The 13,498-nt window shown below is 32.0% G+C and overlaps 1 protein-coding gene across 5 annotated transcripts in view; it reads right to left on the bottom strand.

The window, feature by feature from the left end:
* Nucleotides 1-13,498, bottom strand: part of CSMD3 (CUB and Sushi multiple domains 3) — a 528,421-nt gene that overhangs the window by 65,716 nt on the left and 449,207 nt on the right. For all 5 annotated transcript variants that reach the window (XM_048939546.1, XM_048939547.1, XM_048939548.1 and 2 more), the window contains 4 exons: nucleotides 10,807-10,952; nucleotides 8,352-8,432; nucleotides 7,265-7,378; nucleotides 82-270 (listed from right to left, as the gene is read on the bottom strand). In XM_048939546.1, coding sequence (XP_048795503.1) covers nucleotides 82-270; nucleotides 7,265-7,378; nucleotides 8,352-8,432; nucleotides 10,807-10,952 — 530 coding nt within the window. The remainder of the gene's footprint in view (nucleotides 1-81; nucleotides 271-7,264; nucleotides 7,379-8,351; nucleotides 8,433-10,806; nucleotides 10,953-13,498) is intronic.

Genomic DNA, 13,498 nt, shown 5'->3' with positions numbered 1-13,498 from the left:
TGAGATTTTCAACATAGCTGTAAAGTAAAAACACATTGTATAGGAAAAAGTATCACCCAAAATCACATATTTTATAGTTACCATCAAACACCTCAAGTATATCAAATTCTTTTTCTGTCTGGAAGAATTCGAAGAACATGCTGATATTGTAACCCTTTTCCACAGTAATGGTCCATGCACACATCTGGAGATTTGGGTAGCTGTCAGGATACCCAGGGCTCAGTATTACCCCTGTTGAATCCAGACGCATTTCATTGGCTGGACACAGCACTGTGAAACAGACACATTATTAAAAATATAAAGCCTGCTATTTTTGTTACATGTGATTTGCAAGACTGTCCTTATTTAAAAGATTTGCATTAATTATTCTATTTTCACAAATATAGAAAGACCGAAAAAGCCCCCAAACAAACTGCACAGTTAGCTGTAAAGAACCCTGTGAAGTAATGTATATGTAGAAAACAAGCACTACAACTTTTAGTAGTTATTAACTCATGGCATTTTCTTTCTTTCAATTTTTAGAGGATATGAGACTCCTGTAGGTTAAGTACTAAATTGTTTCATTGTTCAAAAAGATGAATGGTGGAAATTTTTTCATTACATTACTATTACTGTCAGCAATAATTTCACTGCACTTCAAACCTAAATAAAGTTTAATCAATCCCTCCCACAATCTGTCTGTGTGAAAGAAAGCAGCAAAAATCTTGAGAACCTCAATAAAAGTTCCAAGAATGCTGATGTATCCAAAATGCACAGTTCACTATTCAGACATGCTGCTTTTGGTGTAGAAAATAACTTTTTAAAAAAAAGCTCTTCAGACTGACATTTTGTTATTCACTAGGACTAAAGAAAAAAAGATTTGTGCTAATCTACCTATCCGTTTCCTTTGTTTTGTTTTGCTTTTTTAATTCATAGAAGCCCCTGGAAATGCTAGGTTGTTGCTATTATGTGCAATAAAAAATACTTGAAATGTATTTTTCAGTCTCCACGCTGTAATCCAATTTCCTTCCCAGCTGTTATAAAACAAAGCAGCAAAGAGAGTTCTTATAATCAAAGCATTTGACCAGCAGCCAATATGCTGGTGTTATATTCCTGAATAGCTACAGCACATCAAACTGACTCTTCTATTTAAGACTGATGCAACAGTGCACCATACAATTAAAACTTTTTGAGCAAATAAATATCAATCAGAAGTAAAAAAAAAAAAAACAAAAAAAAAAAACCTTTTGCCTCACTTTAAAAGACAATCACAGTTATCACCCTGATATACAAACTAGTAGTCTAGTGACTACTCTGAAAGAAATGCCTCCTATGTTATTATGTTGACCTATGACGTCAGAAGAGGATGTTGGCAGTAAAAGTTGAACCTTCCAGCCAATGCTCCATTACATTTTACTGTCGTGCAATAGATAGCAGTAGAGGGGTAGCCTGGCAACACAGTGTGTGTAATGGAAGTGTATAAGAAGCAAAGGTGTGCAATTGAATTCTTCCATGTGAAAAAATAAAAATAAAAATAAAAATTGCATCCTCTAACACACATAAATGCTTATTGAACATTTATAGAGATCAAAGACTAGCTATAAATATGGTGATGCACTCCACGTTGTGCTTCAGCACTGGCAAAAGACAGAGTAAATCACCTCCGCCGGTGCAAATTTTTATGAGCACAGCATGCAAGCTCTTCTTCCTTGCTAGAAAAAAAATAAAAAATGTCGTAGCTAATGGTGGTTATTATGTTGACATGTTTCATAGCTGAGAATTTCCTCTATCAAAAGTGCTCATCGTACCTGCTGTAGTTTCCATGGAAACAAATATTACTTTTGTTGTGACCAAGTAACTCATTATTCTTTTTTCAAGAACCAGTTTTGTTACAGTACCTATGAACAAGTGACCTACAGTTCCTTCAGAACTGAGCACTGTTTAACAGTAATCTTAAAGTCTGGCTCTTGAGCCCTTTCAGTTAACGATAGCATAATAGGATCGTAGATTTCTCAAGAATGTTTACAATGTTATTGGCTAATTAAGTACGCAAATTGACTGTTTATTGGAAAAAAATTGTCATTGGACTGTGGAAAGAGACAGAGGTCACAGGAAAGCAGAAGAAGCAGAGAGAGAAGGAGAGAAAATAATTTTTCATAGGTAGAACTCACATTAAGAGAAATGAATTTCTTCATATATGAGGTCAAACATCTGCAGTAGAAGCCAGTAAAAGCAATAATAGCTTGCTTTACGGAATAATTAAGTCAAATTTTTCCCCTCCAGGAATTTCAAATAATTTCAATTTATTAATGAGAACCATGAGAACTGAAAAACTTAATTATGTTTTTTGAAAGTGACCTAGGTTATGGCTACTGAATCTCCAAATGACTGAAGGTTCTGTATTTTTGTTTATTCACTGAAAATTAGGTTTCTGCCTTTTCCTTTTTAACTTTGTAAGCAGGCTTTTTTTTTTTTTTTTTTTTTTAAGAAAGAAATAAATCCGTAATCCATCATAAACACAGACTTTTGTGGAGTAGAAATACAGCTCCAGGTCATTTAAAGTAAAATTGATTTTTCCCCTTGCTTCTACAGTATAGAATTAAAATACAAGAAAAGTGAGAATGGGATTGTTTAAAATCAACTCACAACGTGATAATTATCTGGCTAAGATCAAAATATCAAAATGTAGAAGCAGAAGGCAGACTTCAATCACCTAAGGTCATAGCTTTCTGTGCCTGTAAGTACTTAAGTTGTACCTGTTTAGGACAAGAAGCAAACTATTTTGTGCATTGAAGCAGTAGAGCCAAAGTATTCAATTTTGTTTATTCTCTGAGCTATGAAATTTCTGCTGAAATTAGACAACTAAAACACCCCTATGAAAAATGAAGCAATGAACTATGGCTTAGAAAGCTCTTGCGAGTGCAAGACCTGTATTTGATTTCCTGTGTCAACTCATGCAGAGAAAGATACCAAACTCTTCATCTAAGATGATTGTTTCACATATCAGCTTCTTAGGCTGTGGTTATCAATTTTTCCTGTCTGCACTGTGGTGAAAGTAACAAATGAAAAGAATGAAGGAAACAAATAAAAGAATGGACCATCTCAAGATTTAAATGTGCATACATTTAACATATGTTGAGGGAGAGAGAGAAATTGCCACGAGGAGCATCATGGTCATCTGGTTGAACTAGTTTGTTTATAGCTACTTCCGCTCAGGAATTTTGTAAAGAACTTAAAGACCTAATTCTGCACAAGGGATTTCCTGTGGGAATCAGATAGATAAATTAGTTTACAAATCTACGCTAACATAGTTGAGATATCGCTGCAAGTCTTAATTCAAGAATTTTCTCAGGGTCCTCTAATTATGATTCAAAATACAATTTCAATCTTCTTATTCTGAAGCATTAATTTGATCCTGAAATTAGAATCTAATTCCAAGGAGAACTGAGGACAAAGTTAGATGCTGGCTCTATACTTTATTTAACAAAAGATGATAGGCATTTGAATAAGCTTGCGGAATTTAGTGATTATTTTCGGATGTAATGAAGGAAATCTGCATGGATTTTAAGAAACACGCAACGGATTTACATCAGAGAAAATTTTAAGTCAATATAGTTGAAAGTAGTACTAAATCTGCTGTAAACTTACGTGTATGAAATAAAATCAGAAAATAAAATCAGAAATAACATTGCTTCAGATTTTATTTATTTATTTATTTATTTTAGCAGTACCTCATTACAGGCAAGTACATCTTTACTGCAATACATTAGACTTAAAACTAACTTATTTTTATTAATTACTGTGATCGTATGCACTTCTCAGTTTAAACGAATGAATGCTGAATGTGGGTATTGACTTCAGCACAAATCAAGTTAAAAATCAAAGTAAAATTTAATCAAAACTCACTCAGTTCAAACTCACTAAACTGTCTAGCACATGTACCAATTACAGGAATATAAATTAATACTGTAAAAAGGAAAAAGAAAAAGTAAAAGAAAAAAGAAGAGAAGAGAAGAGAAGAGAAGAGAAGAGAAGAGAAGAGAAGAGAAGAGAAGAGAAGAGAAGAGAAGAGAAGAGAAGAGAAGAGAAGAGAAGAGAAGAGAAGAGAAGAGAAGAGAAGAGAAGAGAAGAGAAGAGAAGAGAAGAGAAGAGAAGAGAAGAGAAGAGAAGAGAAGAAGAAGAAGAAGAAGAAGAAGAAGAAGAAGAAGAAGAAGAAGAAGAAGAAGGGAGGACAGGGGAGGGGAGGGGAGGGGAGGGAAGGAGAGAAAACTAGAATGAATATGAACAGAAGACTTGAGAATGACTTCCATGTGAAGAGTTACAGTCTGCCCAATTAAAGTATGCAAGCTTTATCCTAAAAATCCTAAAATCCTAAAAATGTATGTGTTTTAGGCATATAATATTGTTCACTCTAGATTCCACAAAGTTATCTATACATCCAGGTTTGAATGTTGAAATTTAGCTTACACGTTTCTAAATATTAATTCGTATTATATAACAGAATACAAGAGAAAATTCTGTTGTTTTGCTCTAGATCACCAGTTTCAATGCCCATTTTAAACATTTTTAATTAATTCTTTTGATATATGTATGTACTATATTCTGAGTCTACTACCTCTGAAGATTATGTTAACAAGATTCAGTTTCCGAGGGAAATAAGACCTCTGAATTAGCACTCAGTATTTAATCCAGTATTTAGTATTTATATGTGATAGAGAACATATTAACTACAGTAACCAAACATTCCTGACATTTTGTCTTGAGTTTTGCAATGAATATACACGAGTTCAGCAACACTTACTGAGAAAATGCCTCAGGATCAGCACATACGTCTTTATTTGTCCCATCTATGAATACAGCATTTCAGCATTTAAAGAAGTGCCTGAGGGCTCCTATTGTTTCCCACTCATTAAATGATATTTGTTTGCTGAGCTCATGCTTAGCAATTATTTCAATTTAAATTCTGGTTTTGGAAGCAATTCCTAGATGCAATTGTACCTAAATGAATAGATTTTCAGAAAATATTAATTTTTATTATAAATATAATAAATTTTTATTGAAACTCACAATTGAACATCATCTTTCATTTTTGTAACTAGACATAATCTTCAGAATTATTTCAACTTTTACATATTTCTGACCATAAAACAGGGGAAATCATAGAATCCTTAGAGTTGGAAGGGACCTCTGAAGGCCATCTAATCCAACTCCCTTGAAATGAATACAGTTACATCAGGTTGTCCAGGGCCTGATTAAGCTTCATATTGAAGTCTGCAGAGATGGGGCATCAACCACATCTCAACACAACCTGTTCCAATGCCTCAGCACTCTCACTCTAAAACTGCATCTTAAATCTACCCTCTTTAAGCCTGAAAATGCTTTTCTTAGTTCTATCACCACAGACCATGCTAAATAGTCTGGCCTCTTCTTTCCTGTAGCTCCCCTATCAAGTCACTTCAGAGCCTTCTCCAGGCTCTTCCTTTGGACATGCCCCACTGGGTTTATGTCTATCCTATTCTGAGGACTCAACATCTGGATTCAGGACTTCAGGTGATGCTTCACCATGTGAAGTAAAGCGGCAGGATCACCTCCCTTGACCTGCTGGCCATGCTTCTTTGGATGCTGCCCATGATATGGTTGGCTTTCTGGGCTGCAAGGGCACATTGCTGGCTCAAGTCCAGCTTCTCATCTACCAGTATCCCCAGGACTTTTTCAGCAGGGCTGTTCTCAATTCTTTCATTTCAGCTTGTATTAGCAATAGGGTTACCTCAACCTTGGTGCAATATCTTGCACTTGGTAGTTTTGAACCTCATGACGTTCACTTGGGCCTACTGCTCAAGCCTGTCTAGTTTAAAATGAAGTGAAAATAGTTTATTCATCAGTACTAGCTGACTGTCCTCATTTTCATGCTTGTGGGAAAAAATTTATTTGTAGGTTTTGTAAGAATATAGAAAAAAGATGGTTATAATTTTTGTATATTATATATATGTTGTATATTATAATTAGTTGTAATTGTTAAAAGATGAATATATTGCTGTTTAAAATCATAAATTGTACACAAAATTTAAACTATAAAAATTATGAACAGTAAATAAATCAAATTAAATCTTTTCTTGCAGAAGTAATAGATTCACTAAGAATTATCTTAGTATTTCTATATAAGCCTTTGATCCTGTTTCCTAGATAAGTTAATTATTTAAAAATGCTAGAAAAAAAAGAAAACAAGCTCCAAAAATACTGACAGTATTTTTCATTTCACAGAAAATTCGATAAGTTGCATTTATTTTGACTAATTTGTAAAATTACTTTAGACTTTCAGTCCTGCAGGACATGACAGGATATTAAGCACAGGAGTATCAGGATCATGAAAAAACATCACAACAACTAGCAGGATCCAAAATAGCTTTTATTTACATAAATTCAATGTCTATGAAGCTGTTGTTTGTTTTGTTTTCTTCTTCTCTAAATGTATTTATAATTTCATAACTTTATGTCTTTAGTTATATTTCTGTAGCTAAATGGAAGAACTATATTTATGTATATGCAAATATGTATGTACTCATCAATTTAAGACTTCAAAGAGATTCTGTTTTGTTTTGTTTTCTTTGTTGTTGCTTTGTAATAAATCACGTGCAATGTCCATTAGGTTCCTAATCAGTTCAATTAAAAAAAAACAACAACAATTTCTTCAAAAATGTACAAATGAAACAGATGGTTTCTATTTTAGTGTAAGACATTAAATGTCAGCTTAATAAAGACAGGTTTAAACTGCGGGTTTACTGGTTTGCAAGACAATAAGCTTGTTTTAGCATTAAGGTGTTTATTCATTCACTGTTTTCAGTAAAATTCGGAAAACATGTACATGCATATATCTCAAGAACATGAATATTACTTTTAATGCACACCAAATAAAAATATTACACTAAAAACTGAGGTTTCGATTTTGCTCATCTAAATAAATGCTATATTTAGAATTTTTATGATTATCAATTTATTATTTTTAAAATTTTCATATAAAATTTTATAATAATATTTTTTTGAGAAAAAAAAATCATCTTGTTTCTAACTTTTTAAACGTAAGGTCCCTTCAAAAAATGATTTGTTAAATTATTTTCACAAAGTAAACCTTAAAACTCACCAAATGCATAAAAAAATAGTGATGATTTTTCATTAATATTCACCATAAACAATGAAAATGCTGGAGTAGCATCGAAAGGGTTGAAATATTTTAAACTTGCCGTTTTATACAAAGATAAATCAAAGAGAAAGAGAAGTGATAAAACACCTTGACAAGTAGGTGGTGCTCCATCCATCTGAAGCCTTTCACCGAGTCTGCATGTCAGAATCTCATTACCAACCAATGTAAAGCCTGGTTGACACTGGTACCTTATTATGTCTCCTGTTTGATAAAAACAAAACAAACAAAGAAAAACACTACTGTTAAATATTAATTATTTTGAATGTTTAGCTTTGAAAATATTATTGATTAGTGAAGTTTCTTGCTGTGCAACAATATTAGCCTGAGTTTGACTCATGTCAGGTGAACCATGTGTCCACAGACCTTTAGGCATTACAATTTACTGAGTAATCATTGTATCAAAACAGTAATTCATACAAGCACAAGGAGAAAAAATGAATAGGAAATGGATCTTACTTGATGGTGGGAATAAAAAACTGTCTTTTCTTGATCAAGAAATGATTCATGTAGCTTTATGAAGTCACAAAAAAAAAAAAAAATAAAGATTGTATCCTGTAAGTTCTTTTTGGTCAAATTTAGAGAAGAAAAGAGAAAATATGTATGTTTTTAATTTGTTATCAGTTTGATAACTCAAATATTAGTATATAGGAAGAAAAACATAGGTTGGATGAAGGGGGAATCTGAGCAAAACTAGCTGGTGAGACATCTGACATCTAATCATGTAACTGATAATTATAACATTCATTATTATCAACCTGTCTCAAAAGTCAGTATTCCTAGTTTTTACAAATTTGGTGTTACCCTTCACTTGTAGAACTTTAGTTCTGGTACAGATGTCTAGAAATCTTTTGTTGTTGTTGTTTGTTTGCTTGTTTGTTTTTCATTTGGTGCATGTTTTTAAAATGGAAAATAAATCAATTAAAATTCTAATAGCAATAATTAATAACATTATGAAAAAGTCATTATTAAACAAAGTTATTTGGAATGTTGTTACTGCGATGCTCAGATGTGATCTCCGAAACTGCATTCAGGAAGCACAAGGAAGAGGAATGACTTCTTAAGCTTTTAATTCTCAAATATATTGAAGGCATTTTATAGTAAAGATCTCTTCATAGCACCATTTTCTGTTGTTTTGTTTTTAAACAAACATTGCTTTTATCTTCTTTCACATTACCTATTTCAAACTCATCATCTTCAGTTAGAATTTCAGCATTTGGTATGTTTGTTGGAGGCTGGCAGACTCGAAGCTGATAGGCTATAAAGAGAAATACACAAACAGCTGACATTCCCATACTTATGCAATTAAAACAGCCACGCATATATAACTCAGCTACATACATTAACAGGATAAAAATAAACATCTGCTTCTTTTCTTTGTAGCCTTCAACAGACTCAAAAGAAAGGAAACATACAGATTTCAGAATTAATGAAAAATTTGTAGTTTAATTCGCATTCTTAATTATTTATTCCTAAGGGTAAGGTTCTCTTCATAAATACCTTCAGAAGTTTAGAAGTAGTTGTAAATTTTCTCTGTAAGCAATTGCATCTGTAAACCAAATGTTTTTGTGTTGTTCAACCTTTTTTTACTATGGTTATCCACATTACCAGTGTAATATTGTTGAATATCTCATCTCTTGAAAATATATGTGATAAAGACAACTTTTAGAATACAAAATTTTCTTTCCTAATATAGTGTAAATGATGATTAGAAGCATTCTGAAGATGAAATTTCCTGGAAAATTAATATTTGTGGAGCAGAGACAAACTATCTCATCTGCAGATGGAGAGTACTGATTTTATGTTGAAACTTGTAAATTGAAGCATCACTTTAAATGATTTTCTGATTTTTAACCTATATATATATATATATATATTTAACCTATATATATATATAGGTTAAAAATCAGAATATCAGAATATATATATATATATATATAATTTATATATATATATATAAAAAATCCAGGTTAAAAAAAAAAAAAGAAAAAAAGAAAAAAATAATGGTGAAAAAAACCAAAAAACATGTAGAAGCAATGTGTGTTTTTTTTTCTACAGACAATCAAGAAGGATGAACTGGTGTTTGAATATAGATGCAATTCCCTTCAATTTGAATGCAATTATGACAGAAATACAAATAAATCATGCTGAAGAGTTTACATTGTATTTCTATGCCTTAAAGTGTACGCTTAGGCTGGTAAATGAGTCATGTGTTCCTGGTTTTCACTGTACCTTTTCATATTGTATTTTTTTATAGGATCTCTCATAGCACGGAAACACCATCCATTTATGGCAGATGAAGATTCAGATTCATTTATACATATGTTTGTTACATTCTGTTTTTGGATCCTTTAGTAACTGAATGAGCCAAACTTAGGTCAACCAAAAATATTTATGGTTTGTACATGATTTATTGCTACTGAGTCACCCATAAATTATATCTTCCTACTCCACTCCTTTTGATCTCTTATTATTATGTTATTACCTGTATTATCAAGTCAGAAAGCTAGCAACTACTTTATACTTATTTAAAAGAAAACACACCAAGCAAACTTGGAACAGCTATCCTATTTCCATTCTTAAAATAAAATAAAATAAAATAAAATAAAATAAAATAAAATAAAATAAAATAAAATAAAATCACCAGTGTAGCAAATGTATTCAATAAAAATTCAAATATTATTTATCTCAAATGTCTCCCATTTATGTATAGATTTTAGTTTAGACCCCAAATTATCTGTTTTAAAAAATTTGATTCCACTCTCCACCTTACTTTTATTTCTGTGAATTGTAAGGAGCTGATACAATCACAGACTCAAGGATACAGAGAGTTTTATTTATTCTGAAAACATTAATCCACAAAAGTGTTCTAAGTTTCCTCATGAATAATCAGTTCACATCTTTATTACACATCAGGGTTCATACTTGTGGAATGAAAATGTACACAATAACAGAAATAAATAAGTGAAGAAAGATCAAATCTAGAAAATTTATGAACAGGTATGAGCTTTTTTCCATGTGTTTGCTCATATATTGTTTGCTCATCATAGACAATGTATTTTATCAATATATAGTAATATATATCATTTAATGAGTATATATCGATTTATATCTTGATGAAGGCAAAGTGTTAGTTTGTCTTTCTCAAACTGCATTATAGGTGCTTAGATATGGAAATAAAATCATGAAACCCTATGGAATCAAAATTATGAATCTACTCTTCAACAAAAAAATCAAGTGACATTGATATTTCTTTTCATTGTGAGACTTAAGCTTTTTTTTTTTGCTGCTTTTGTTGTTGTTGTTCACTTGTTTGTTACACTTGGATTGTATAAAAATTTGGAAGCGTGTAAGTAGAGAGAAGATAACCACCTTGAACTAACAGGGTCCTGATGTTACCTTTTTTGCTCAAGTCACTTCACAGTGTGTTGTTTTTGCTTGACTATTAGTAACTTTAACATACTGGTTGAGAAAATATTTTGTTTTCATTATATATGTTAGTCCTTTATATGTTTTCATTACTCTAATGGTGATCACTCACATTAATAACAGTGATTTTTTAGAAAAACAATTCTATTACAGCAGTAATCAGTATAGCACATGCACTAGAAAATACAATTTGTCATACTTACCATGATAGCTAAGTACAAAAAAGCCACTAGTAGTAAAGTCACTGTGAAACTTGATCAGAATCTGATTGGAAGTACTGTAGACTGATTCTAGTGCAGTATTGCCACTAAACTGCCCAATTTGAGGAGAAGTTTGGTCTGGTCCATCCCTTAGAAAAACAGATAAAAGAAGACTTGTTTGTCCAAATAATTTAATTTCTACACAATTTATAAAGTAGTAGACTACTCTAAAAAGGCATGGGTCATCTGAAACCAGATGAAATAAACTCTGAAAGCCTTTTGATATTCTGTATGTGAACAGGAGTAAAAGGGATAGTAGTTTGGAAAGCCATCCAAATTTATTGAAAAGCATGATCCTCCATTTGACCACCTCAGTGAAGTAATTTTTATATTCTTTTTTAATTAAAAAGCCAGTAACTTTAAAATAATTTAGTTTGTGACTGTACTTCATCATCTTATTAATGTCCGTGTTTCTGCACCTGTGTTTTCAAATGCCGATATTTGAAAAGAAGTAAAACTAATACAACAAATACTATAAAATACTACTACTACTACTAATACTACTAATATTACAAAAATTCTCCTGCAAGCTTTTGAATTTGGTCATTACTAGGAAAATTACACAATGAATACAATTTAATTTTTAAAAAGGCAATTAATTGATATCGGCTTCTCTTAAAAAAAAAAAAGAGAGAAGAAAAAAAAGGAAAATAAAATGCTTATACTCAACTGCATAAAAGATTCCACTTGAATATGCACCTGAGCATATATGAACATATATTTCATTTGGAACTTCTGTCTTATGGACAGTACTTTTGGGAATTGTGAAATTTCAGAATTTTTTAATTTACGTTTTTTTTTCCCCTAAATTTTTATGTTATAATGATTCAATTAAAAATTCATAAAAATATGTTAGCTAACACTATGTATGATATGAGGTTGGCTATTTCAACATCTCAAATCCTTATTCATGTATTACTTTGAAAGTAATGTCTCCTATTTATTTCCATGGAGACTACAACAGATATAAAAAAGCACTATCTGATGGAGCAAATTCTCAGTTACAAAACACTATTCTTCAACAGTTACCACTACTAGCTGTGCATTTTTGCCAGAGACGAACAAGAACTTGCATGCCACTCTCATAAAAATCTGCATCAGTGGTGGTGGCCCACTGTTGTTGCCACTGCTGAAATGCACCACCCAAAGCCTCACTGTGCTCATATTAACCATTTGATCTCCGTAAACATTCAGTAAGGATCAATGAAGGTCAATGAGTGCCATTTTTTTCCAACTGAAGGAATTCAATGACACATCTTTACTTCCTATGCGCTTCCATGTCAGATGCCAATTTATGAGACTGCCCCTCTGCTACCACCTGTCAAATGGCAACAAAAGTAGTAATGGAATATTGGTGGGAAGGTTCAACCTCTACTGCCATATCACCAGTATTTGCTTCTAACATTGTGGGCCAACATACACATATGTAGGCCAACAGATAAAATACGAGGCATTATATTTGGAGTAGCCTTGTATATTACAAATGTGGACTCAAGTTATAAAGACTAATAATGAAGACTTCATTCTTCATTAGATTCACACATTGTCTGATTTGAGGAATTATTTGAATGATGGAAAATTGTACTTTTTTCCTCTACAGATACTGTTATTAAAATTTTGGATGAGTTCTGTCAGTATATAATATTGCCGAACTTGTTTAACCTATTTAATCATAGAATGTACAGAATACTGCTTATGTAACTTTATAAATCACATATAGGTAACAACATACATAGTATAGACAAATACCCTTACAGATGCTTTAACTTCAGGACATAGTCCTAAAATTTTTCTTAATTGAAATAGGATACAAACTGAGGTAAAACTGAGGTTTTATCTTCATCATGGAATAAACACAATTAAATTTATTGTAAGAAATATGTTTATAATGCAGCCAAGAATGTAACTGAAAGGACATGAAATTGCTTCATAGAAAGGAGGGAACAAGTGGATGGAACACTGGGAGTGAACAGTAGTGTTCTAACTTGTATGAATTGAACGGGGAAAGGATGTCTGCATGTCCGGATGTACACACTGAGTATAACTAAATTCAGAACAGATTCTGAAGTTCATCCTTCAAGTAGGGAAGAGTTAAAAGTATTCAAAATTATCTGAGTTTCATCAGAACAATAGTCTTTGTACATATTCAGATGAAATTTTTGTTAGAATTTAAAGCAAAGCAGGCAAATATCTGGGATGCAGCACAAGGCATCCCAAATAGCTAATGCCTACAAAAATGATCACAACAATGAAGACAACTGTTTAATATTTAGGTAATTATGAATGAAAACCTGAGGTCTATAGGAATTTATATGAAGTCAAATTAATAGTTTTGTGCAACAGAAACACTAAATCAATTACAAATACTTCAAATTACCTCTCACTGTTCTGACTAAAAAAACTACTCTCTCAATCTCTGAATTACTGTTTAGGTAAGCTACCAAGGGTCATAACTGCTCTTGAATTATCTAAGGGAGTCACTGGTATAGTTTCATGATTATGACAAAAGTTGTACCTCTAGCTGTGCCTATAGCCACCTGCCTTAAACAACTTTGAAACCTAGTAAAACGTGGGCCTCAATATCTGAAAAAAATCATGATTAAAATGGATTCAAAATATAGCAAATACAGAGAGA

Source organism: Lagopus muta, chromosome 3, assembly GCF_023343835.1.
Source record: "Lagopus muta isolate bLagMut1 chromosome 3, bLagMut1 primary, whole genome shotgun sequence".
NCBI classification, from domain to species: domain Eukaryota; kingdom Metazoa; phylum Chordata; class Aves; order Galliformes; family Phasianidae; genus Lagopus; species Lagopus muta.
This window is presented reverse-complemented; position numbering and strand designations above follow the sequence as displayed.